Source organism: Podarcis pityusensis (assembly GCF_964106645.2).
Source record: "Podarcis pityusensis genome assembly, chromosome: 17".
NCBI classification, from domain to species: Eukaryota; Metazoa; Chordata; class Lepidosauria; order Squamata; family Lacertidae; genus Podarcis; species Podarcis pityusensis.
The window spans coordinates 36,743,915-36,771,219 of NC_138042.1; the positions used below are offsets into that span (position 1 = coordinate 36,743,915).

The following is a 27,305-nucleotide window of genomic DNA, read 5'->3' on the forward strand; positions in this document are numbered from 1 at the left end:
CTGAAATATCTAAGATGTTAAAAGCAAAGTCAGATTGCTTCCCCGGTTCCCAATGGGGTTAAACCAACCTTTCTGAGTCTCCCTTGACCAACTACATTCTTTCTGTGGCACCCCTGATATGTCACCCCTTGCCTGCAGAGCTGGCAGCCTCTCACCTTTTTTCGAACACCTTCCCTTGTGCTGTTCAGCCTCCTCTCTTCTCCTTGGGATCAGCTGCCGCCCCTTGTCTATGAGCTGCCCCCCCTACCCCAAAGAGAGGTGCCTCCTCACACTCCCCCACAGGGGCCTGGGAAACACCCCCCGGCCAGCCCCAGAGGCTCCATTCGCCTGGGGAGCTTGTAGCCACGTCTGCTGCTGTGTAGCTGTGCAGAACTTTGGGAGGCAAAGACATGAGAGGGCATCAGAGGAGGAAGGGAAGGAAAGAGGGACAGGGGCCAGTGCTGGCTGCAGCACCCCTGACTATCATTCAAGGCACCCCAGGGTGTCACAGCACGCTGGTTGAAAACCACTGGGTTAAACTATTGCATTCTTCTCTTTCACCTTTCAGCCACTATGTCAGGCATCCCCAACCTTCGGCCCTCCAGATGTTTTGGACTACAATTCCCATCATCCCTGACCACTGGTCCTGTTAGCTAGGGATCATGGGAGTTGTAGGCCAAAACAGCTGGAGGTCCACAGGTTGGGGATGCCTGCTCTAAGTCATTATATATCTGAAGTTAAGTTTGCTTGCCAACTGCAACTCTAGGACACCCTAACCACCTTCTAACCCTGTTCCGTTTTAACCTGCCAAAGTACTCAAACCCACTTAAATTCAATTTAGCACACATAGGGCCAGATAAAGAAAGGAAAGAGCTGTCTAATAACAAGCTTGTGTTCAGGATCCTGTGTTTCCAATCCTTTATCAACAGAAATTCAACAATCTGCTGAAGCCAGCAGCCCAAAATTCTATGATATTTACATGTTTTGAATTGCTTCAGTATTGTACTGGGAAGAGCCACAATGTAGGAAAGAAGATAAGCCAGGCTATATAATGGGGGAGCATGTCATCTGAACGCAAACCGAATCACATCACACCTTTCAGTATGAACCAAGTGAATGGCTGGGCTTCAGAATGCCCATGGCTGAGCAGAGCTATTTCAATCCAGCTTTAATCAGAATGCATCTCTGGAGCAGGAAAGAAAGACAGGAAACCTCTGACATGGTTTGGTTTGGAGATGAAACAGCAATCATCTCACCTTGATGACAGCAATAGTATCCCATGTTTTCTAGTGCCATTGGCAAAATGGCAGAGTTCATTGCTTTGCACAAACTCACCAATGGTTTTGCACAGAGACCAAAGTCGATCAGCTTCAGGTTATGCTCAGCATCAATCAGCAAGTTTTCCTGACAAGAGAGATTGCACGTTAGAAGCAAGTAAATTTACACAGCAACCTTGTGCTGTAAATTGTTGACGAGGAGAAAACAAACTCCAGTCAAATTCCCAACCCTAAAAACATACATAGAAAACAAAACCAGGTGGTCTCTTAGTTAGACCGAGCTAGAGAAAGAACTGGAAGAAAATCAAAAGGAATCTTTATGGAGCTTGCACTAAAATCTCTACGACGCTAATTATGCTGAGTGGGATTAGAGGCACAGAATGCTCAGATGCTCTGGGAACTAAGCTGTTCACAATGCAGCTTCTATAAGGGATGAGAAAGATGTCAGTTTGGCTGGCAGCTGATGCAAGTCTTGAGGAAACCAAGGCAAGTAACAGCTAATCAAAGGAAGGGAAGGGCTGTATGTTCTGTGGAAAGGGAGAAGCCTAGTTCCTAAGTTTTAGTTAAGGGATGGTGGTTGAAGGAAGTGAAACAAAGAAGACAGTGCACCGTTTGCCAGAAGCAGTTGGGCAGGCAAAGCTTGGAGGACCATAGATTATGGGCAAGGGAGCATCATCTCGCTAGGTGCAGAGCCTAGACTGGAGCATGGAAGTTCTGCTAGCTGTGGCTTCACGCGTCACAACAGCACTATGACATGTCAACCACAAATGTGTGACTAGAAGGAAAGAGCAGTGGGTATAATGGCAGTGAGGCCGAATGTCAGATACTGGGTTTTTTGGCTGTGGGCTTCTTTCATGCAAAACAGAAGGAGCAGCCAACCCAGCAAACTATTTGGAGTCTGGCATACAGCTAGTTTATTCCTAAAGAAACTCTGCTTCAACCTTCCACACTTACCGGCTTAAGATCCCTGTGAGCATACCCCTGACTGTGTACGTATGCAATGGCAGCTACAATCTGGCGGAAAAAGATGCGCGCTTCCTCTTCTGCTAAGCGATCCTTAGCAATGATGTAATCAAACAGCTCACCGCCAGGGCAGTACTGTAGTGAAAGCAGAAGGCAACAGTGTTTAAAAGGCACTGGCTAAACTTGAAGCCAACAAAACAGGCCTATAAAAACTGTCGGGATCTAGAAACCGGGAAGCTGTCAAAGATACCAAATCAAGTTTTCATTTATGAAAAGGGCAAGTTTCTATCCTTCTGGTGATCCCTTGGGTTGGACGTTTAATACGCAGAAGACCAATGTCTGTATTTCCAGGCAGTTCCTGTGTTCTCCAGTCCTAGCACAATGCAACCCACCACAGAGTACAGTGGTACCTCGGGTTAAGTACTTAATTCATTCCGGAGGTCCGTTCTTAACCTGAAACTGTTCTTAACCTGAAGCACCACTTTAGCTAATGGGGCCTCCTGCCGCCGCCGGAGCACGATTTCTGTTCTCATCCTGAGGCAAAGTTCTTAACCTGAAGCACTATTTCTGGGTTAGCGGAGTGTGTAACCTGAAGCATATGTAACCCGAGGTACCACTGTAGCAGCTTCTGGAATAGAAGTCAGCAAGGGCTCCACAGGTAAGGAACACATTTCTGGGAGAATCCTATCAGTGGCATGCATGGGTGTGGTACACACTTCCCGAATATACCACAGGAAGCAGATTATTGAAGGGCAAGAGACCACTGTGAGTGTGCATGATACCAAAGCATTTATATGAAGAATACATACAATGAAGAAGTATGCTTCTTACAAAAAGGGCACAGAATCCTTAATTAGCATTTGGGAAGGTCTTCTAGAGGCTCATAAAGCTGCAGGATACAGCCTGTGGGGATCCTAGTTGCACCCCCACCCCACCCCACAGCTGAGACCCAATGATGAATGTGTCTTCTGTACTTAGTTTTAGTCACTCAAGAGCCTTCCTGCTCCTCTTTCCCCTGTAACTCCTTCCTAATGTCAACTGCCTGCCTTCTCCACACAGGAAAAGAATTTTTGTTTGTATTTTTAAAATGCTATGTTGTGCAGTCAAGCAGGCTAACAAATCCATGTTTCTGTATTTGGTAGGGCACCACTCTGGGCAGTTTTAGTGCAATATCATTTTGTATTGCCTTTATGGCATTTTAATTTTTTTGTGTTTACATCTATTGTTGTACACCATCTTGATATTATACATGAGATGTGACAATATAAATAAAGCAGCATGAATTATTACCAGATCCACTTTGCAGAATAATAATAATAATAATAATTTTTTATTTATACCCCGCCCTCCCCAGCCAAGGCCGGGCTCAGAGCGGCTTACAAGCAATAATAAAAACAAGATGAATGATTACAACTTAAAAACAAAAATAAAATACAACATTAAAATAATGGAACATTAAAATGTTGCCTCATCACAGGATGAGAAGGAAAAGAAAAAAGAAAGAGAGGGAGGGAGGGAATCAAATTGGCTCCAAGCCAAAGGCCAGGCGGAACAACTCTGTCTTACAGGCCCTGCAGAAAGAAATCAGATCCTGCAGGGCCCTGGTCTCATGAGGCAGAGCGTTCCACCAGGCCGGAGCCAGAGTTGAAAAGGCCCTGGCTCTGGTTGAAGCCAATCTAACTTCGTTAGGGCCTGGGACCACTAGGCTGTTGTTATTTATGGACCTTGAGGCTCTCCGTGGGGCATACCGGGAGAGGCGGTCCTGTAGGTACGAGGGTCCTAGGCCGTGTAGGGCTTTAAAGGTCAAAAGCAGCACCTTAAATCTGACCCTGTACTCCACCGGGATCCAGTGCAGCTTGAAAAGCACTGGGTGAATATGCTCCCATGGCAGAGACCCCGTGAGGAGCCTCGCTGCAGCATTCTGCACCCGCTGGAGTTTCTGGGACAGCTTCAAGGGCAGTCCCGCGTAGAGCGAATTACAGTAGTCAAGCCTGGAGATGACCGTCACATGGATCACTGTGGCCAGGTCGGGGCGGGAAAGGTAAGGGACCAACTGCTTGATGCGGCGAAGGTGGAAAAATGCCGCCTTGGCTGTTGCTGTAACTTGCGCCTCCATGGAAAGGGAGGCGTCAAGGATTACACCCAAACTCTTAACGGAAGGCAATGGCACTAATTGGGCCCCCGCAAGAGAAGGGAGTTGGTCCCTCATCCCCATGGCATCCCGACCTAGCCATAGGACCTCTGTCTTTGAAGGATTTAGTTTCAATCGGCTCCCACGAAACCATCCAGCCACAGCTTCCAAGCATCTGGTCAGTGTGTTTGGGGCCGAGTCGGTGTGGCCATCCATCAGCAGACAGAGCTGAGTGTCATCAGCATATTGGTGACAGCCCAGCCCAAAGCTCCGGATAATCTGGGCAAGGGGGCGCATAAAGATGTTAAAAAGCATCGGGGAGAGAATTGCGCCCTGCGGCACTCCACACACCAAGGAGTGGCGCGACGACATTTCCCTCCCTAGTGCCACCCTCTGTCCCCGACCAGAGATAAAAGAGCACAACCAGTTACGGGCTATGCCCTGTATCCCCACGTCTGCGAGGTTTAGAGAGGAAATATTCTATTGTGCCTAATTCTAGAACTCCATGACTGAAGTTTTCATATTATTTACTTATTGAATTTATATACCGCCCTATACCTGGAGGTCTCAGGGCGGTTCACAGAACAAAATCAAAATATAAAACCACAAAATATATAATCAAAATAAAAACAACAACCCAACAACACCCCCCACAAAAAAACTACATTTTAAAAGGGCATATGAACATAGGCAAGGAGAAAAGGCTGCTTGTATTGTATTAACATGCTGGAAGAGGGTTTTGCTTGGCGCTTACATGCATGCGGGTTGCTACCAAAACACAAGGCGGCATGATGAGACACTTCTGTCCCCATCCTGCTATGTCCCCAAGACTACAGGCACTTGATCCCCTCCGTAGACAAGTTACAGAGAAGAGGGGACTTCCAAGAACCTGACACAAAACTCTGGGCCAGCATTCTTGTTGGTTTGAACAGTGCCAAAAGACCAGTTGCAAACTAACCCTGTTAGGTTGTATAGCTGCCACCACTCCTTAGTCCAACAGCTTGGGACAGGAGACCCTCAATGCCTTAAACAGACAACATTAAGATTTCAAGGAGTAAGAGGTAAAAGTTCTGCCCCAAATGACAACATACCAAATGGCTCCCACTGTGAAGGACCAAGAGAAAGACCCTAAAAAGATGCCAATAGTGACTGACAGGGTCTATTTCAGGCTCCTGAAACATTTTAGCCTTAAGCAGCAAATATTTTAAAAAGCAGAATGAGGTTTCAAATCTTACCTCTAGAATCATGAATATCTTCTTTGGTGTCTCAATCACCTGGTATAACCGACAAATGTTCTGGTGGCTTAAGCTCTTCATGGCTTCAATTTCTGTTTTGACGCGAGGCAAATCATCCTAAGAGATGAAAGGTTTGTGGGCTTTCCAGATAATGGCATGCCACAATAGAGAAACTTCCTCTACATTTTTCCCGTCCCATCCTGTTAGATCATGCTTATGAGATTGTATTTTAAAAAGCAACAATTAAATGCCACTTTAAGGTCACAGTTACGGAAATGCACTGTCCAGGTAGTGCTAACAGAGCTCAACATAGTTCCAGAAGCTTTGATGCAGAGCTTGAAGTCTGAATTCCCTTATGGCCACAAATGTACAGTTTCACATTAACAAGTTGTACGATTAGAACCTTATTTGTACAAAGGAAACCCATCCTTTCCCAGCAAGAAAGTCACTCACCCCCAGAGACAGCTTGTCCATTATTTTTATTGCAACCTGTTCTCCAGTAAGTAGGTGACGAGCCAGTTTAACCTTTGCAAAACCACCTACAGTAAGGAAAGAAAAAAGGCAAGGCTACAGATTTAACATTACTGATCAACTCCTTGTTAAAGATCTATATCCCTACATGGTACCATCTATGTTCTTTGTACTTCTGCCTCAAAACCCTCTGTGAAACCTTTGGCTTAATCCCTTATCTTCACCTGTAACATCCAGCCTTAGCACTAGATGTTTCTGAGTTAACATATATTTATATCTTGTATGCTTTAACAGTCCCTCCATCCCCTGCTGCTGCTTCACACTGTCCACATTGAGGCTGGAAGCTCCTCTTACAGCACTTAACCGAGAGTACAGTCCCAAACGCATTTATTGCACTGCTCACCGCATCAAACTAGTGGGACTGACTTCTGCAAAAGAATGCTTATATTTTGCAGTAAATCTGAAAAAAAAGCAATATTAAATACTACCTCCCTTTAACAATCATTAAATTGTTTTTCATTATATTCATGTTGTGAGCTACTTTAGGGGACTCCCCTGCTTTTTGACAAAACAAATCTATAAAGCAAGCTAGATTTTCATAACTCTTTATTTAGAGCAGCTTTTATTTGAAATCATCAAGCAGCATACCTGTACCAACAGTTTCGTGTAGTTCATAATATTTGAGTAGCTCCTCATAGTCATCCATAGCCATGCTGAGAGGCAAGACTTTCTCCTTTAGGCACCTGAGAGAACAGAAAAGCGACCATTGATGCCAAAAAGGTCATAGCAGCAAAACACAAAACACCATAAGTACAATATAAACATTTACTTATTTATATTTTTAATTAAAAATAAAGAAAGAAATAAGAACTATACCTTTCATCTAAACTGACTTTAGGGCAAATTCTACAAGCACTTTTAAATACTTGAATATATTACAAACACATTATGGTTTTTTAAAAAACATGCAAGATATACCTAATAAATACTTTAGTCAATCTTTGTGAAAACTCATAATTAAAAAAAGAAGTGGCGGGGTGGGGGCAGGGAAGAAGAAGGGAAAACCAGATGATTACCGGTGGGGATGGAAACAAGGCCTCTGGGTCTTCTTGGCTGGACCAGACCTCCCTGTCAAATCTCTTCTGTCAAATCAAAATCAGCGCAGCAGGCAATACTGCCTGCTTGAAATGGGCAAAACTAGCTCATTAGGTGGGGTAATTACTGTAGTGCCCTCCAGCTGTGGACGAACTATAACTCCCACCATCCCCAGCCATTGACTATGCTGGCTGGGGTTGATGGGAGTTGTAGTCCAACACATCTGGAGAGCCCTACTCCTTGTTAGACCACCCCTGTCATAAGGCATAGTGCTGCTCATTTCCCAGTGACATCACAATATACTCTTGGTTACCATCACCAAGCCTCACTCCCTAGCACACCACAGCCTGATGCTTCAAAAGAAAGCTTTTACTGTCTTCCTTTTTCTTCAGAATATCCCATACCATGGGCCAGATATCTTCATCTTTGAATTGATTTTACTCAGAAAAGCTAAGTAAGAATGGCATGCTAGTTTCTCATTGTTTACATTAGGCTGCAACAGTTATTGTCTGCCTTCCAAGGAAGGTCATCTGTATTGCCTGATCCATTTCTTCCAACGGTGCTGCCAACCTCTAAATGCTGAAAGAGTGATACAGAGGATAAATGTACCTTCTTATCTCCTACCTCTCATCAAAGGGGGATACAAATGGCACATATTTGGCCTAACCTGTTTCACCCCCTATAAGTGATATGCATAAGCCAAATGAAGGCATCATAGGACTGGGGAGAAGCAGGATCACATGTGCTATCGATGTCCTTGGCATTTATGTCTAGTCTCCCCCACCCAAATGATCTCTACCCTACATTCACATACATCAAACCTGCACATATACATACAGATCAACGTGCAAAAGGGTGTGATCACACTCCCTGTCCCTGCACAGATTCTTGAACCCCAGATATCACAATTAAATCCCCAATACAGTCATACCTCGGGATAAAAACACTTCAGGATAAGTATTTTCGGGTTGCACTCCGCGGTGACCCGGAAGTAAAGGAGCGCGTTACTTCTGAGTTTCGCCACTCACGCATGTGCAGATGGTCAAAATGACGTCAGGCGCATGCGCGGAAGCAGCAAAACACGACCTGTGCATGCGCAGATGTGTCTTACGTTCTGTTCAGGATGCGAACGGGGCTCCGGAACGGATCCCGTTTGCATCCCGAGGTACCACTGTACAGATACAAGAATTCATGTTCAATTGCTTTCTGCTTCTTTGAGACTCATACTTTACATTTCTCTACAAGCTTGCACGGAGAGCATAAAAAGCATCATCTAACCAAAGATCTGAGTTGCCAATATTTTATAGCCCATATTTTACATTGGCACCTTAGCAGCAATGGAACCTCACCAACTTGGGGAACGATCAAAGATACTCCTGCAGATGATATCAGTGACCAAGAAGGAATATAAGGGTTCAGGCGATCCCCAAGGTATCCTGGATTCAAGTTGTTCAGGGCTTCATAAATAAATACAAAAACCGTGAACCTAGCTCAGTAGCAGATAAGCACCCAGTGCAGCTGTTTTAACAATGACATCACATGTTCTTGTGATGTGAGCTCCATGATTGAGTGGGGATTTGAACCCTGATCTCCCAGGTCCTAGTACAACACTCTAACCACTACACCACACTGGCTTCCTACAGCACTTCTGCTATATAAATTAAGAAGGTAAATAAATAAGGAGAAAGCAAAATGCCACTTAGAGAAGGATCCGAAATATTCCCCTTGAAGTTTGGAATCTGTTCTATTCTGGATTGTTTCATTTAATGTTTTAATGTGTTGTAAACTATTCTGAGACCCCCCCCCTTTTAAATATAAGGTGTTATAGAAACTCATGGGGGGGGGGGCGAACAACACACCAAACTGCTGTAGACTGTAGGCACTGTCCTGCCATATGCCTCATTAGTTGTTCTTGTTTCATCTGTACTCTGCCTTGAAGCCTTGGGCCAGTCACCATCTCTTAGCATGACCTACCTCATGGGGTTGTCGTGAGGACAAAATGGGGAGAACCATGTACAGTGGTACCTCGGGTTACATACGCTTCAGGTTACAGACTCCGCTAACCCAGAAATAGTGCTTCAGGTTAAGAACTTTGCTTCAGGATGAGAACAGAAATCGTGCTCCGGCGGCGCGGCAGCAGGAGGAGGCCCCATTAGCTAAAGTGGTGCTTCAGGTTATTAACAGTTTCAGGTTAAGTGCAGACCTCCAGAACGAATTAAGTACTTAACCCGAGGTACCACCTGTACACCACTTTGAGATCTTTGAAAGATAAAGGTGGCACTGTATATAAATGTAATAAAAAAAGTGAGTTCCTGTCAGGGGAAAAGGTGGGGTATAAATATATATATACAGTAGTAATCAGTGCTTTTTTCTGGGGGTACGCATACCCCTAAACATTTTATGAATCTTTGTCCTTTTACTGTATTTATTTTTCCCGATTCGAACTATAAAATGTTGATTTTCTTGAGTCAAAATGAGAGTACCCCTAAACATTTTATTTAGGAGGGGGGGAATCACTTGTAATAATAATAATAATTGTAACAATAACCCCCTGAAATGCAGGTTAACAGCCAGAGGCACTGACTCGCTGAGCGTTTTGGGTTAAAACGCGCGTCAATAAAATACGATATTTCCCCCTCACTTTTTATTATTATTTTTTAATTTGCTTTTTAAAGTTATTTTTATTATTTAATTTTCATTTCCCTCACTAGCAGGTAAACGAAGCTCGCCTTTTATCGAAGCCGCGGAGCCCGCCCAGCGCTCGCCCGAGGGAAAAGGCCCCTCGAGCTCCATAGCGACTTAGCTCGCATTACTTACCAGGTTAAAATCACAGCAGCCACAAAACGCCGCCGCAGCCGCCTATGGCATCCGGGCCGAGAGCAACGGCGTCCCGGAGGCAGCCAAGGATTTAAAATTCCCGGACGGCGCCAGCACTTCCGCCCTCCATCCAAACAAACGCGGCGTTCTGGCCGGAAAAGGCGGGCCTGGCCGAAAGGGCCCATGGGAGGAAGGTCAGGAGAACGCAAAAAGATGGGGAATGTCGGCCGTTGGTCCGCCATGATGGGTGTTCCGTGGGGGGGGTGTTGTTTTAAGAGAGAGTCGGTTTTTAGTTTATTTACTGATGTAGTTTTGGGCGTCACTGGAGTTTCTTGTAAAACAGAAACTTTCCTTAGCGAACCGAATTTAGTAACGGGGAGAAAACGCCTCCTGGCCAAAGTTAATGGCCGTGCAAGGTTGCTTCTTATTTCAGGGGGAGAAATTCAGTAAAATATGTTTAAAGCGCTTAATCCTACGTGGATCGCATTTCTAACTGATTGCTTACTAAACAAGCCTGGGTAAATTTTGCGGGATTTCTTCCTAAGTGTAGGAGCAGCAGAGACACCCACAGCTGCTTTGATTAGTTTGTCAAGTGGCTGAATATTTATGAAGACTTATCCTTAGGATGTTTCTAAGCACTAAAATAACTGCAACTTCTGATCAAATCTAGTGTTGCATTTTCTTTTTTGGTCCGACCCTTCCCTCTAAGGAAGTGTGGTGACGAAAACTAGTTTTCAGTACTGCAAATTTCCCTCATCACCCCCTTGCCCTGTAATATGTTGCAATTGTCAAACTCAGAGGAACACGTTGTCAGTTTCTCTAATGCCTTTGGCTGTTGCTCTTACTCGCCCCTGCTCTGGTAAAACTGAATGCTTTCCATAAATATGTTTCTCTCTCTGTGTGTGTGTGTCTCTCTCTGTGTGTGTGTGTGTGTGTGTGTGTGTGTGTAAAATGGACAAACAGCAGCTGAGCAGCCCTGAAAATGAACATTTTTTTTCCAAAGGGAGAAAATTGGGATTTGCATAATGTCGATTAACTGCTTAAAAGCACAGGTACAGTGGTACCCGGCAAGACGAACACCTCGCGAGACGAAAAACTCGCAAAACGAAAGGTTTTTTCGTTTTCGAGTTGCCTCGCAAGACGAATTTCCCTATGGGCTTGCTTCGCAAAACGAAGCTTGCTCCGGGGACAGCGGGTCTTCTCTTTTGAAGCAAGGGGCGGCGGGGAGAAGCGATCTTCTCCCCGCAGCCCCAGGTCCGGGGACAGCGGGAAGCGCTTCCCGCTGCCCCCGGACCTCTTTTGAAGCAAGGGGCTGCAGGGAGAAGCGATCTCCCCGCAAACCCTTCCTGCTGCCCCCGGACCTCTTTTGAAGCAAGGGGCTGCGGGGAGATCGCTTCTCCCGGTGCTCCAAAGCGGGGCGGGGGGTCGGGAACACCTTCCCCCACCGCCCCGCTTCGGAACGCTGCTCCGAAGCGGGGCGGGGGGGTGGGAACACCTTCCCCCACCGCCCCGCTTCGGAACGGTTCTCCGAAGCGGGGCGGGGGGGTGGGAACACCTTCCCCCACCGCCCCGCTTCGGAACGGTGCTCCGAAGCGGGGCGGGGGGGGTGGGAACACCTTCTGAAGGCTGGCGGGGGGCAAAAGTCTTTGTCCCCCCTGCCTGCCTTCCCAGGGGCTTTTAAATCGCCCCGGACAACGGAGAAGTCCTCCGCTGTCCCGGGGCGATTTTAAAATGCCGCCCGCCAGCATTTTAAGATTGCCCGGACAGCGGAGAAGTCCTCCGCTGTCCCGGGGTTTTTTAAAATGCTGGGGGTGGGAAGAAAAGCCCTTATCCCCCCCCCCCAGCCTTCAGAAGAGGTCCGGGGACAGAGTGTCCCCGGACCTGGTCTGAAGGCGGTTTCCCTAGGAACGCATTAATTGATTTTCAATGCATTCCTATGGGAAACCGTGCATCGCAAGACGAAAAACCCGCAAGACGAAGAGACTTGCGGAACGAATTAATTTCGTCTTGCGAGGCACCACTGTAGTTGGATTTAGCTTCCTTGGATCATCCAAACATCTCACGAGGGAAATGTGCTTGTGGTCTTCCACAACAAACATGGAGAAAGCAAGATAGTATTTTATACATCCTAGCCTAATGGAAAAATAAGTTTTAGTGGCGTGGAATGCTTTTCTCTGAACGTTGCTGTGCTTATTTTATTCCTCGAAGGGAGTATTTTACCAGCATTTTTTACATACAGACCAGCTGGTGGCAGTAGACTACTGTTCATTTTCTCAACCAAACTTCCCCAGATGTACGCATTGTGCTCCATCTGCACAACCATGATTAACAAATTTGCAGCACTTTATTTTTAACTGCCTTTATAAACAGTTTCGTTGTGCACATTCCAAATACCTTTGGCAGGAAATCTATCAGTTCTCAAGCATCTTAATAGCATATTTTACTGTGCTGTGAACTTTCATAGACAGGAGACGAGACAAACAAACAAAAACCCGCTTAGCCCTCTGCCGTTCCATGGAATCAAAACTTTCTTCTCCAGTCCAACATCTATGTTGCAGGGAAATGTAATCTCTTCCAGCATTGCAATGTCCAAGCCACTGATACAAGGGTCGTTTGCTCCCCATCATGTATTTTACAACTTGGTGTAATACGTGTCAATGACATCAGTGGTTGCAAGAGTTGTTCTCTGTCTTGTACCATATATAAACTATGTATTATTACTGGACTTCTTCAGAAACTGAACACTTCTGGAGTGATGTAGCACAATCAGAGAGCTTTACCAAAATAAATAAATAAATAAATAAAGTCACTGATTAAAAAATTAATACAAATCTGTAGTTTTATGTACTTGGCTGTGATAATTGCAGAGGCATCAAACAATGCAGCTTGCAACTGGCTTTGCTTTTTCTTCTTCATCGCAACCTAAAGGGATACTTTCCCCCTTTTAAAAGATGTGATAAAAGGCATAATCCAAGCAGTAGCATGGTACAACTTTGGCTGGTCTGTTCTATCCTTCCCCTCATAACTCAATTAATTTGCTAATTCTTTCCAGGGATATTTAATTACAGTTAGATCTGTTCAGTTACTGGGCAATATTTGAATCTCCTAGAATTCTCGTACATGTGCAAGTGTCTTTCTGACCATTGGACTTCATGCCTGTCCAAACTCTCTTTTATTGTTTTGATATTCTAATTGTGTGAGCTCTCCTGGAACCAGTACCACTGAAGGGTGGTATATAAATGTTTCAAATAAAGTAAGCGTGGATGCTTACCTAAAGCCCTCCTGCCTGCGATTCTATGCTTGATTACCTGACACGCATAAGAGGTAACAGCCCGAGATGTGTATGAACAAAGGCTTTATATTGATTTTTTTTGAGGGCTGTATTAAATCATACTTAGTGAAACGCAACCGTTGCTTTTCAGTAAAATACATTACAGGATAAAGAACCTTTCTGTGATCTAAATCAGGCTCAGCTCTTTAATGGTATATAGTTAAAGGAGTATACTAATGCATTTTATTGCCTGACCCCATTTCTTTTACAGCAGGTGAGCCCAGCATACTTTAAGGCCATTGTTGTATTCATGTTCTCTTTTACAATACCATTAATGAATTATCATTCTCTAATTTGAAGTTTTAATTATAGCCTGGGGTGCTGCTCCCTTATTTCTGGTTAGTGAGAGGGAGCTGTCTTCTTGGCTCAATCACTTGTTCTCTGTAGAGAATATAAATTTTAAAACGTATGATTGGAAGGATTTGCAGCCTTGTTTTAACTGTGATTGCCTGTCTCTGGTCCTTTTTCGTTAGCACGGTATTTGCACTTCTCAAATCACTCTCTTTACATCAATAGTCACTTAATAAGTCACCCGAAATACTTGTTGGGAAATGATTTTATGGTGTAGGCACTGACTATATTCAGTTCAAACTACTGGAGTAGCTGTGGGGAAGGGAGGTGAATTTCATATTGGGGGTCATTTGGAAACAGGTGGAACAGAAAACTTCCAATATCATGATGCTTTTATAGAAATGTGACTGCACTTGGAGTGCTGTGTCCAGTTCTGGCTGCCTGGCTTGAAAAAATAGAGATTGTCGAGCTTGAAAAGGGGCAGTTAAAATGATTAAGGGGCTGGAGAAGCTCCCCTGTAAGGAAACATTACAGTGTTTTGGGCTTTTTAGTTTAGGAGAAAGGGAAATATATTGTGACATGATAGATGTGAATGAATTGGATTGTGCTTGGTATGAAGGAAGTGGATAAGGAGAAGTTTCTTTCTCCATACTGTACTAGGACCTAGGATCATCTGCTGAACCTGAATGCTGGGAAAATCATCCCATAGTGCATACAGGGCCAGCCCACTCATGAGGCAAGGTGAGACGACCTCCTCAGGTGGCAGAAACCACAGGGGTAACCAATTCAGATGTAGATCTTTATTTCCCCCGTGTTACTGATGTAGATCTTCACTTACTCTTCCTTGTCGGTCAGGGGGATGGGAGCCATTTTGGGGTTCACCTCAGGTGTGCCACCTCAGGTGTGCCACCTCAGGTGTCTTGGGCTGGCCCTGAGTAAACTATAGAATTAAACTCTTAAACTGTATAATGGGTTAAACTGTAGAATTCACTGTCACAAGATGGAGTGGTGTTTGCCAAGTTGGATGGTTTAAAAGGGGAGTAAATATATGTGGAGGCTAAGGCTATCCATAGGGACTGTTCTTAATTTTGTTATTTTTATAGTTTATGCTCATCTTGTGTGAGCCACTTTGGGAAGGCGATGCCTTAAAAGGCACCATAAAATTATTTCTACAGATGAAAATGAATAAAATATAGAATTTTCCATCAATGCCGAAATGTGGAAGAATGGACGTTCCTTTTCAACGTACTGCAAAGGAGATGGAAGAGCAGAAATCCAATTAAGGTCACAGGGAGAGAGGGACCAGGGGAAGTTAGTGTCTTTCACCTGGACCATACCAAAGGGGCCAGGATGAACTAAGAGCCTAGAAGCCTAAACCAACAAACATTAAACTCCACTGGTCTATTCCTCCCCACTTAAAACAGGCTCCCTGTGTGTGGCTTGGTGATCAACACTTACTCTGAACTCTTTCTTAGCTGCTGTGACAGTAGTGTTGATTCAGTCACAGGCAAACAAGGGCGAAAGTTGGCACCAGCAGGATCCACCATCAGGAGTGACCCAAAGATGCTTCTGCCAACAGTCTAATCCCAGACCGTAAAAGAGCAACATTAGAATGTTGCAGCCTCCATCACAAAGAGTTGGTTCAATTTGAAACTGTATTGTCATGATGACCATGTCAACACTCAACAGCGTTGCAATTCCGAGAAGCAACTTTCCTTTTCATTGTTAAAAATAAGAAACCAAGCAGATGCAACATAGGAACAAATTTCTCTCCAGGCTTGTAGGGTCGTAATGGACCTTCCAGTAAATAATGAAAGGTTCATTAATTAATAAAGTCAGATCCATATCTTCTATAGATGGCATCAGCATGTCCATTTCTGCTGGTTTCAGAGATTTCAATAGCTACACTCAGATCATTGGCAAAATTGGGTTTCCCCAATAGCAAGTCCCAAAGCAGGTATTAATTAGCTGACAAATGGGATTTCAGAATATTGGGACTATTTTCTTCAATTGCATTGAACAGTATCAATGAGGAATTGAGAAGTAGACAAATAATTTTGCACCTGTCAACTTGCCTGCCACATATGAACCAGTTCTGCATAGGATGTCCTGTCTTTCCAACATTTAAATCATTATGTAGAAAGCATCCTATTAACCCTTGCTGGGGCCAAGGGGCTGCTGATTCGAAAGCTGACTGAACATGGCACTCAGCCACTTTCAGGTGGATACCTGTTGTCTCAGAGCTGGCCCAAGACATTTTGCTACTTGAGACAAAGGACAAAATGGCACCCTTCCATGACGTACAGAACTGAACTTGATCGGTAGCTGGCTTTAACTTCCACACTGATCATTGGACAGGACCCTCCATTGTAACTAAGGGCAGACTGTGTGGAGCACACAGATTGGTCCTCCAACATCTTGCCACCACTCCACCTTGCTCCCCCACCCACCGCCTGAAATGGCTGCCTCACTCTGTCTAATGGTAGAGCCACCGAGTTTTCTATCCTCAATTAGCATGTTAGATGATTAATCCTGAGAGGCTGAATTTTTCTCTCATCACTTTTCCATTCTGAAATCTTCATGGGCACATTATCTGTAGACATCCAGATGAAAGGGATCAGAATTATCATTGGTTGCCAATGTTTTAGAAGAGAGGTTCGAATCTAACATAATGGATACTGATCTCTGCGGGGTCTTGCTATTTAGCAACCCTCGTCAGCAACAAAATGCATTTTATTTTGAAGATGCATAAGAACCTAGCCAATTATCATCATCAATGTCTTTCTTTAGAAAGCAGGGGGCAGGAAGATGTGTCTGGTGGGAGTGGTGGTGGCGAGAGACGTCTGATTGCACTATCAGTGCAGATTGCAACGGGCATATTTATTCTCACTCCTGAAGGGAAAACGTTCGGTGGTTCGCTTTCACCTTTTATACAGCTTTCATTAGCCATGATTCACGATAAAGTCAATGCAACAGGCAGGTGTGCTTTTGTTTAATGCAGGATACCATGACCCACACTGCATTTGGGTAACCGTTAACCATAACTACCCACTTGTTGGTGGGTGCAGATGAGAACCTCTTCAGCCTGTTCCAAACCAATTGCATGGGCTGTGACAAGCTTTTGGACCCATTTCAAAATACTAGGTTTTACCTTTTGAAGCCTTTCATCCCGTAGAGCAAGCATACCATAGAACTCTCCCTTTACTAGTATGCTCACTTCACCCGCTCCAGACCCTTCCATTCGGGAAGTATGGCTGTCACCTGTATTGCACAAAGGAAGGCTTTCTGTGTGGTTGAGCTGTTTCCATAGGACTAGATAGCTCAGCTGATAATAATAATAATAATAATAATAATAATAATAATAATTTTGTTTATACCCCGCCCTCCCCGGCCAGAGCTGGGCTCAGGGCGGCTAACACCAATAAAATCACAGTAAAAACATAATAGGGGGGAAAGAGGGGGGGTAAACCCAATTTAAAATACAGGTTAAAATGCAATTTAAAATGCAGCCTCATTTTAAAGCAGCCGATAAATCAAGACCATAAGGGGAGGGAAACATAATGGTCAGACCAAGTCCAAACCAAAGGCCAGGTGGAACAGCTCTGTCTTGCAGGCCCTGTGGAAAGATGTCAAGTCCAATAAGGGCCCTAGTCTCTTGTGACAGAGCATTCCACCACGTCGGGGCCAGTGCTGAAAAGGCCCTGGCCCTGTTTGAAACCAATCTAACCTCCTTGAGGCACGGGATGTCCAAAGTGTTGTTATACCTTAAGGTCCTCCGCGGGGCATACCAGGAGAGGCGGTCCCGTAGGTAGAGCATGAGACTCAAAGAGTCATGAATTCGAGGACCACGTTGGGCAAAAGATTCCTGCGTTGCAGGGGAATTGGACTAGATGACCCTCATGGTCCCTTCCAGCTATACAGTTCTAAGATTCTAATATTCTTAGCTTCCTCCTAGCTTTAGCTTTCAGGTTTTTATACAAAGCTCAGTTGTTTAGAAAGGACTTTGGCTAGAAAAAGGAATGCATTGTTGCTTTGGTAAGGGAGCCACGTTTCTGCTTTGAAGAACTGTCAAAGGATAGTCCTCTGTTTTGAAATAGTCCTCTCTTTGAAGGACTTCTGAGTCCAAACCTGGACTCAAAAGCATCATAAAAAAGGGAGAACAAAGGCATTTTAAGTTGCTCTTCTACAGTAGCACATGGGCAGCAAACTGAGCAGGTATAGATGTCTTTCCCCTTATGGGGAGAAGGGTTGCATTTCTGTTTAAGCTATAGGGATTATTTCCAGATTTGCATCTATACATATGACCTAGCCAATTTAATGCAAAAAATGTGTGGGTTTTTCCTTTTTATTTAAACTAGACAACATTTAAACTTGCAATATTAAGAAAGTTTGAGACATGGGAACCACAAGGACAGGTGGACCTACAAGATCATCGTCTTGCATGATATTTTTTTAATAGCACAAAGTAAAGAATGCAATAATACAACTGTTTTTGGGCTGCCACCAAATTTCTCCTCAAGGTAAATATGAGGAAGTGTTGAAGGTTCTGCTCATGCAAAAATCCATAGGAATTTTACAGTTAAATCAAAAGGACTGCTGGTGAAAATTAGTGTAATTTCTCCAGGAGTGCTGCTACTAAAGTGAAATCCAAGGCCAAAATATAGAGAATTGGGAGGATGAAACAAACCAGTTGTAGGATGCTCAAATGAAGGTTGATATAATCACTGATGTTTCTCAAAGTGGGGTAGAGGGTGACATAACTCTAACTCATTTCAAATAACCAATGGGTGGAAAGATTTGTTTTCCCAGGTATGATTTCTTCTATTTTATACCAAAGTGGTCCATAATCTGTGATGTAATCTACCTTTCCAATTATAGTTTTAAGGCAGACCAACCAATATAATAATAATAATAATAATAATAATAATAATAATAATAATAATATATTATTTATACCCCGCCCATCTGGCTGGGCTTCCCCAGCCACTCTGGGCGGCTTCCAAAATAATATTAAAATACTGTAATACATCAATCATTAAAAGCTTCCCTAAACAGGGCTGCCTTCAGATGTCTTCTAAAAGTCTAGTAGTTGTTGTTCTCTTTGACATCTGGTGGGAGGGTGTTCCACAGGGAGGGCACCACTACCAAGAAGGCCCTCTGCCTGGTTCCCTGTAGCTTGGCTTCTCGCAGTGAGGGAACCGCCAGAAGGCCCTCGGTGCTGGACCTCAGTGTCTGGGTAGAACGATGGGGTTGGAGACGCTCCTTCAGATATACTGGACTGAGGCCGTTTAGGACCTCAGCACCAACACTTTGAATTGTGCTCGGAAACGTACTGGGAGCCAACGTAGGTCTTTCATGACCGGTGTTATATGGTCTCGGCGGCCGCTCCCAGTCACCAGTCTGGCTGCCGTGTTCTGGATTAGTTGTAGTTTCCAACCCCTATAAGATAAACAGCAGATAGTTCCCTTGCACCATTATTTCCTGCATCTCCATCCCTCTGCATTGTTTTTGCCTTGAAAAATGACTCTGGTGCACACAGGCCTGGCCTACAGGGAATCTCTTGGTTGTATTACATTACCAAACGCTGACTGGTGTGAGTCGCAATCCATCAATGATCAAAGAAAGCAAAGGCAAATCAAAGGAATTTCTTGGCAGAGGGTGTTTCAACAAGCGTGCTTGCTCCAGAGTCAAAAGAAGATGTCTTAAGATAGTTCCTTAAGAAGTCTTGCCACCTTTCCTGCCTTAATTTTCCCACATGCTTTTCACACCCATGTGTACAAAGCATGTTAATCAAAAGGCAACGCCATGGCACGGTAACAGAGAAATTCTATGGTTTTCATTTGTATAGTTCCTTTCTTTAAGATGAAGGGGACTGCAGTTGCACAAATATGAATGTTTAACTGCTTCTAAAATGTTGAGTCAATCCCACAGTAGCCTACCCCTCTATATCCCTGTCTGGCAACTGTGCTCCTCAGGTGGGGCACCATATACCCTAGAGGTGTGCTCAGTCTGTACTAGAAACTGGGCTTTTAGTGTTGCAGCTCCAGCTCTCTGGAATCGATTACCAGCCGAAATCACAGGCACTCAGTGTGAGGAAGTTTAGGTGCCTACAGAACCCTTTTTTTTCTTTTCTTTTTTTGGTAACACAATTCCCAGCCACTGCAACAGAGTTTACCCTTGACAGGATAGCTCAGCTGGTTAGAGCTTGGTGCTGGTAATGCCATGGTTGCAGGTTCTATCCCCGTAAGGGACACCTGCATATTTCTGCATTGCGGGGGGCGGGGGGGGGGTTGGACTAGATGATCCTCAAGGTCCAACTCTACAATTCTATGATTCTATGATCTCTGGAAGATCAGTTTTGTATCTGATGAAATTGTAAAGGGAAAGGGACCCCTGACTATTAGGTCCAGTCGTGGCCGACTCTGGGGTTGCGGCGCTCATCTCGTTTTATTGGCCGAGGGAGCCGGCGTACAGCTTCCGGGTCATGGGGCCAGCATGACTAAGCCGCTTCTGGAGAACCAGAGCAGCGCACAGAAACACCGTTTACCTTCCCACCAGAGTGGTACCTATTTATCTACTTGCACTTTGACGTGCTTTCAAACTGCTAGGTTGGCAGGAGCTGGGACCGAGCAACGGGAGCTCACCCCGTCGCACGGATTTGAACCGCCGACCTTCTGAATAGCAAGTCCTAGGCTCTGTGGTTTAACCCACAGTGCCACCCGCATCCCTTCTCACCTTTGAAAGGACCCCTCAAATGCCGTTTACCTTCCCGCCGGAGTGGTACATATTTATCTACTTGCACTGACGTGCTTTCAAACTGCTAGGTTGGCAGGAGCAGGGACCGAGCAACGGGAACTCACCCCGTCGCGGGGATTCAAATCGCCGATCTTCTGATCGGCAAGTCATAGGCTCTGTGGTTTAACCCACAGAGGTCAAATTTACATGTTTGCTTTTCCCCTCTGACCATGACCCCAATTGGCTTGTGCCCCTACTCTGAAGGTTGCCCAGAAAGGAGTATGGCCCACAGACTAATTCCCACCTCCCACCCTGAGAACAGAGGGCTGTCCTTTGACATCACTTCAAACAGAGGACTGTTCTCTGTAAAGTAGAACACGTGGCCACCTTAATGACCTTTGGCCAGTATTTTGCAATCTAAACATTTTTCTGATTCATCTGTTAATTGTAACTGCATGTTAATTGGACCTGTCCTTTTTCTTCTATACAAGGGAACCCTGCTGACGAGTAGCAACAACAACTTAACGACTCTAGTTCAATCCCTTGCCTGCCCTGTTAAATACAGTGGTACCTCGGGTTACATACACTTCAGGTTACATACGCTTCAGGTTACAGACTCCACTAACCCAGAAATATTACCTCGAGTTAAGAACTTTGCTTCAGGATGAGAACAGAAATCATGCTCCGGCAGCACGGCGGCAGCAGGAGGCCCCATTAGCTAAAGCGGTGCTTCAGGTTAAGAACAGTTTCAGGTTAAGAATGGACCTCCAGAACGAATTAAGTACTTAACGTGAGGTACCACTGTAATTTCAGGTAACCAGTCAAATAACTGCCTCTGCCTGAGACCACGGAGAGCCAATACCAGTCAGATCAATGGGCTGCCACAGCACGAGGCAAGCTTATCCATTCAGTAAACAGTTAATTTTTATTTTTTTAAAAAATTTAATCTGAGCAGTTACCCTGGGAGGTTTCTCTGTGAAATGCGACTTCTGTTATCTTTGTGGGATTGCCTCAGAGCCTTCACACGGCTCAGCTTTGTTCTAGGAATTACACGATCAGCACGATAGCATTACACTCAAAAGAAAATAATGCCCCACCTTTAAAAAATAAAATAATCCTTAATTAAAAACATGATGGATTTCTAAAGTATGCTTCCTGTTAGGAACAGCACGCTGGAAAATAGCAGGGTTCAGATGGTGCTTTATTTCCACAGACACACAGACACCGCCAAACTCTATTTTGTTCATGGAGAGTACAGCCTAAAATACATTTTGGTTATGCATCTAGAGGGAACTTTCTTTTTTTAAATAATAATAATAATTTTTATTAAGTTTTCCATTTTAACCATCCGATCAAATCACATTAAATATTCCAAATTATACAAATACATATCATAAAGTCCAAATATTTTGCCGAATTATAAATTTTTGTTGGGGCTTCCCACGCTTCAAGTTCAGTGGGGTCCAATCACCTTATGTTTCTACTGCCTTGAGTTTCCAAAAGTTCCTTCTTTGAGTCCTCCTGTTGTTATCCTTCTTTCTTTCACATCCTCTGAGTTATTTGCACAGGCGAGTTGGAGTGAACAATAATATACTTCTGTGTGAAATTTGTGTGACTCTCCTTTTTTTTTTTTTGCAGCTGGTAAGAATATTATTAGCAGTATGTCCTCACACGCTGGTGTTTATGCCGAATCAATCCAAAAGTCCTTCTCTTGTGGCGGACGCCATCTTCTCTCAGTTCCGATAAAATAAAACCTAAGCGTTTGCTCATTAATTTTCACAGACAGGTTGCATCAAACATTAGTCTTTCCAGGGGAGGTTTGCCAAGCATCTAGAGGGAACTTTCACAGAATTGTCCTGTGAAGCTGTTCCCCTCTAGGGAAACTTTCCGCAACTGAGGTATCAGAATGCTTCTTCACACAAGGCAGACAACTTGCTCCTTTTGATGACGAGAGCCACCCTAATATTTTTTTTAAAAAAATGAGACTGTGTATGAAAATGTGTTCCATAAAACCAGGTTGTCCAATTAATCAGACCTAGGCTGCTCTTTGAACCAGAGCAATCTTGCTAGCTCCACGCTGGTAGAATCTTGTAGAAAGACAAGTTGTGCAGTTGGAATCCATATCTACATGCAAATGCAATAGATTTGGCGACACCATGAGGTGAGAACTAGCTGCAGGTATTGCTATGATGCAATGAAGGGCTGAAGAGAGAAAGTGGGGGCACATTTATACCATACAGCTAAAGCATTCTTATACCACTTTAACAGTCTTTTCCCAAGACTGTAGTCAGTTGTTGTTGTTGTTCAGTTGTTTAGTTGTGTCCGACTCTTTGTGACTCCATGGACCAGAGCACGCCAGGCACTCCTGTCTTCCACTGCCTCCCGCAGTTTGGTCAAACTCATGTTCGTAGCTTCGAGAACACTGTCCAACCATCTCGTCCTCTGTCGTCCCCTTCTCCTTGTGCCCTCCATCTTTCCCAACATCAGGGTCTTTTCCAGGGAGTCTTCTCTTCTCAAAAGTCTTGGAGTCTCAGCTTCAGGATCTGTCCTTCCAGTGAGCACTCAGGGCTGATTTCCTTCAGAATGGATAGGTTTGAACTTATTGCAGTCCATGGGACTCTCAAGAGTCTCCTCCAGCACCATAATTCAAAAGCATCAATTCTTTTGCGATCAGCCTTCTTTATGGTCCAGCTCTCACTTCCATACATCACTACTGGGAAAACCATAGCTTTAACTATATGGACCTTTGTTGGCAAGGTGATGTGGGAAATCTGAATTTCTCAGAGGTTACTTACAGCCTGTTGTGCCACGTAGTAAGACTTTGTAGAGTGGAACAAGAGAAAGAAGGCTGCGCAGATTTCTTTTTCATGATGGTGGCAGCAGCAGACATAAAAGGGAGAGAGATGTTTCTGGGTGGTGGCAGCAGAGGCAGGGGACATCATCAGGACAGGGTGGTTTTTGCCACCCGCTTAACCTGCCACCTGGGACACATGCCCCCACTTGCTCCTCACCCTCTTAATCTGGACCTGCCTCCCCCCCCCAAAAAAACTTCTACAGTTCACCCTGGTCTTGTTTCAGTCTTTCATTTGTCAATACCCGCTTCTTCTCTTTGTGCTGTAACGCTTTAATGAGGAAAGGAAGAGTCTCTAATAAAGGGAAATTAGTTTCCTAATCTCTGGCTAGTGCCCATGGATAATTGTTTTTAAAATTATAGTGCAAAGCGCGTTCCCACCCTTCATTGCCCTCTTTATTATCAGCTGCAGGGAGAGAGAGGGAGAAAGGAGGGAGTGCTAAAGCTTTTTAAATGGTTCATTAATTTCCCATAATCTGTTGTTGTTTTTTTTATTTGCGGGCCCATAATACATTGGCAAAATTGTCATTTTGAGTGATTTTCAGGGAAGCGTTGTATCTGCTTTGCACTTCCACTCATAATATTTTGCTCTTCCGCTGAATAAATAAGGGGGCAATCCTAAATATGGGAAGTCAGTGTAAATTACACCACCTTAAGAGTAATCTGGTGTAAATTATGCCAGATCCAAACTGTGTGCAGGAGCCCCTGGGAAGCTGACCTAGCCTCAGCTCTGCAGAGAGAAAAGAAATCAAGAAAAAACAGCTCAGCCAGCATTTCCATAGAAATGAGGTCCACCTGTTCACATGCAGGGGAAAGTTCGTAAAGGCCCTTATTGGGTATCTACAAACTGAGAAGTTGCTCTGAGAGAGCTTATGGGAAGTGCCTCAAAGTCTCCAACACATGAATGCAAATAAACAGGGGACAGAGTGAAAAGAATGCGGGCTCCTATGAAGCAAGACACCATGATAACAACAATAATCTTTATTGAACTAACAGAACTGAACAACAGGGGCAAAGCAACTGCTTATATACATTTCTGAAGGCCTGGGCCACACCCACTCCCAAGCTGCGAATCATAATTCAGAGTTTAAGGGCCAATGGCAGTAGCCCAAATCCTGAAGTGTTCTGTGATTGGATTTCATGTATTGATTTAGAACCCAAGGGCTCAGAATCCTTACTTCAGACTCATGCTCAGGCAAACACAGATGATTGAATACGTAACACAGAGCGCTTGCGGTGCCTGTTGCAATGCTCACTGCAGCAGCTAACCGGCCCATGCCACAAGCATCCACACTACACATTCTCTGGCATTTGCACAGCCTCACACAACAATAGCGTGACACAGAAAGTAGGTAAACATATGCATGTGGAGCACACTAGCACGCCCATGTCACACAACTTGCAAGCTCCCCAAACACAAGCTGGCTGGGCACAACTGAGCCAAGATGGGGGATCTATGCTAGCATGTCTCCTACTATGCTCAGGTGGGGCCCGAGTTCCACCCAACCTTGGGGGGATAATGTGTGTGCAATGTCATGCACACTGTGAATCACACTGTAAGGCCTGCCACAGCTGTGGAGAGCCCAGTGAGGCCTGCTGCTGCAAGGGCCCAGCCCCTCAAGGTGAGGGTGGGGGCTCAGTCCCATCCCAATAGAGTTTTGGTGGGGCTGAAGGCACCTCAGTCTTGTACAGTTGGTGCCTATGGGTGGGATTCAATTAAGGTAAAGGGACCCCTGACCATTAGGTCCAGTCGTGACCGACTCTGGGGTTGCGGCGCTCATCTCGCTTTATTGGCCGAGGGAGCCGGCGTGCAGCTTCCGGGTCATGTGGCCAGCATGACTAAGCTGCTTCTGGCAAACCAGAGCAGTGCACGGAAACGCCGTTTACCTTCCCGCCGCAGCGGTACCTATTTATCTACTTGCACGTTGACGTGCTTTCGAACTGCTAGGTGGGCAGGAGCAGGGACTGAGCAACGGGAGCTCACCCCGTTCGTGGGGATTCGAACCGCTGACCTTCTGATCAGCAAGTCCTCTGTGGTTTAACCCACAGCGCCACCCACGTCCCACAATTCATTCAATTACATACCAGCAAATTCAGGTTGCACAATTAAAGTTGATTTGATACTCTTGTTCAACAATCCTTCTTCTCTCCCCAATCAGATTTTTTTGCAAGAAGGAAAGTGAAGGGGAAATGTATCGAAAAGTGTGAGATCGCTGCATGACACAAGGTCATCTCACTTCCCCACAACCAAATCAGAATCAGTGCACAATAAACAGCATCTGTTGCCTAACCTCCCCACGAACTTTGTGCAAACAAATCAGGATGAATATTCATAAAACAGGTTGCCTGGAAGTGACCAAGGTTATCCTTCCCATGTTATGATTCACATTGTGGAAATTATTTGCAAAAGCCTTCCTATAAATAAAGCTAGAACCCTCAGGTGACCTAGTTAATTCCTATCGCTTACAGAATTGATATGCAACCTGAGATGAGCTAAATTTAGTAGTGTTTATGTGGCAGGTTTTCAAAAGAACATCTGGCATGTGATAAATGTCTGTTTCCTCCTCCTTTTTATGGTGAGCTTGCTTAAAAATAAAATAAAATAAAATCTCCGATGACGCAATTAGAAGGGCGGAAGTAGTGCTGATGTGATGTGGAGGTGATGATGAGCTCTCTTTTCTAAAAAGCAACCGTCTTACCTGAAAGCTGCATATTGTCATGGGTGGCGCTGTGGGTTAAACCACACAGCCTAGGACTTGCCGATCAGAAGGTCGGTGGTTCAAATCCCCGCAACGGGGTGAGCTCCCATTGCTTGGTCCCTGTTCCTGCCAACCTAGCAGTTCAAAAGCACGTCAAAGTGCAAGTAGATAAATAGGTACCGCTCCGGCGGGAAGGTAAACGGCGTTTCTGTGCGCTGCTCTGGTTCGCCAGAAGCGGCTTAGTCATGCTGGCCACATGACCCGGAAGCTGTACGCCAGCTCCCTCGGCCAATAAAGCGAGATGAGCGCCGCAACCCCAGAGTCAGCCACGACTGGACCTAATGGTCAGGGGTCCCTTTACCCTTTACCTTTAACAGTGCTTAGGTAATAGAAGAGCCGGGAGCCAATGAGACACAGTCAGTTTGGACAGACAGCACAAATGAATGAGTTTGATTGAACATTTTTACGGCCTTCAAGCAAGGCAACACTTTTCTCTACTTCAAGGATGAAGAACATGGGACCCTTCAGATGCTGTTGGACTTTGACAGCTTCCATCAGCCCCAACTGGCATGGCCAATGGCTGGAAATGATGGCAGTTGTAACTCAGCGACACCTGGAGGACCACAGATTCCACATCCCTGCACCAATCCAAAAATGTATAGGTAGGGCAATGTGTCCTGTTTTGTTGCCTGATGAGAAACAGGAAGTGCCACCCTGCTCTGCCCTACTGCCCACCCTGCCTCTCCTGGCATTGCCACCCTGCCATCCACAGCCACTGGTGGAGAAGCGGCTCAGACATCGGCCACTGATTTCTAGTGCGATCTCACATGAAATCAGCCCTGATGCTGGTGCCTCTTTGCAGTGGGTGGGAAACCTTAGAGGCTTTTGCTGCCTGAGGCAGCTGCTTCACTCTGTCTCATGGGTAGGCCGGCCCTGTGAATAGCTACTAAACATAGCTCCTTGATGTGTACTAATAGCTTGGAGATGTTTCCTCAAGGACTTTTGAGGGCTGGCACACTCATCTGCTCTAGTGGGGGGGCTTTAGCAGGAACCATTTAACAAGCGGTGCTGCGTGGCACTCCACATGGCATGCCCAAACTTGCCAGCATTCCCATCTTGATGATGGTACATGAATGATGGGGGCACCATCATTAAGATAGGGATGCTGGTGAGCTTGACTCCTGGCTTGGAATTAGTTTTTGCCACCTCCACCATGGGTAGTAGGGGCAGTAGAGAGCCTGTTTTTTTATATTAAGAATGTGGGTGAGGGCAGGCTCTTGCTAAGCAATGGGGAGGCCCATTGTGGGCAGTTTTCCTCAGTCAGAGCCAAACCTCCTTGCACATATCTCTGTGGCTGGGTTTGGTAGAGATCATGTATTTGAGATGTGTGTACGATCCCTAGGTTAGGATATAATATTACAGAAATAAGA

The 27,305-nt window shown here is 45.0% G+C and overlaps 1 protein-coding gene across 2 annotated transcripts in view; it reads right to left on the reverse strand.

Annotated features, from left to right (window-relative positions):
* The window catches only part of MELK (maternal embryonic leucine zipper kinase), a 35,650-nt gene extending 20,508 nt beyond the window's left edge, over window positions 1-15,142 (reverse strand). Inside the window, exons 1-6 of one of the 2 annotated variants that reach the window (XM_080986756.1) lie at window positions 15,049-15,142; window positions 6,705-6,799; window positions 6,039-6,124; window positions 5,586-5,702; window positions 2,211-2,354; window positions 1,315-1,383 (exon numbers count right to left, since the gene is read on the reverse strand). In XM_080986756.1, coding sequence (XP_080842882.1) covers window positions 1,315-1,383; window positions 2,211-2,354; window positions 5,586-5,702; window positions 6,039-6,124; window positions 6,705-6,799; window positions 15,049-15,137 — 600 coding nt within the window. In that variant the 5' untranslated portion in view covers window positions 15,138-15,142. Of the gene's footprint in view, window positions 1-1,314; window positions 1,384-2,210; window positions 2,355-5,585; window positions 5,703-6,038; window positions 6,125-6,704; window positions 6,800-7,132; window positions 7,373-15,048 lie in introns of those variants that run through there. The other variant, XM_080986757.1, reaches the window with a different exon arrangement.
* Between the last annotated feature and the right edge of the window lie 12,163 nt (window positions 15,143-27,305).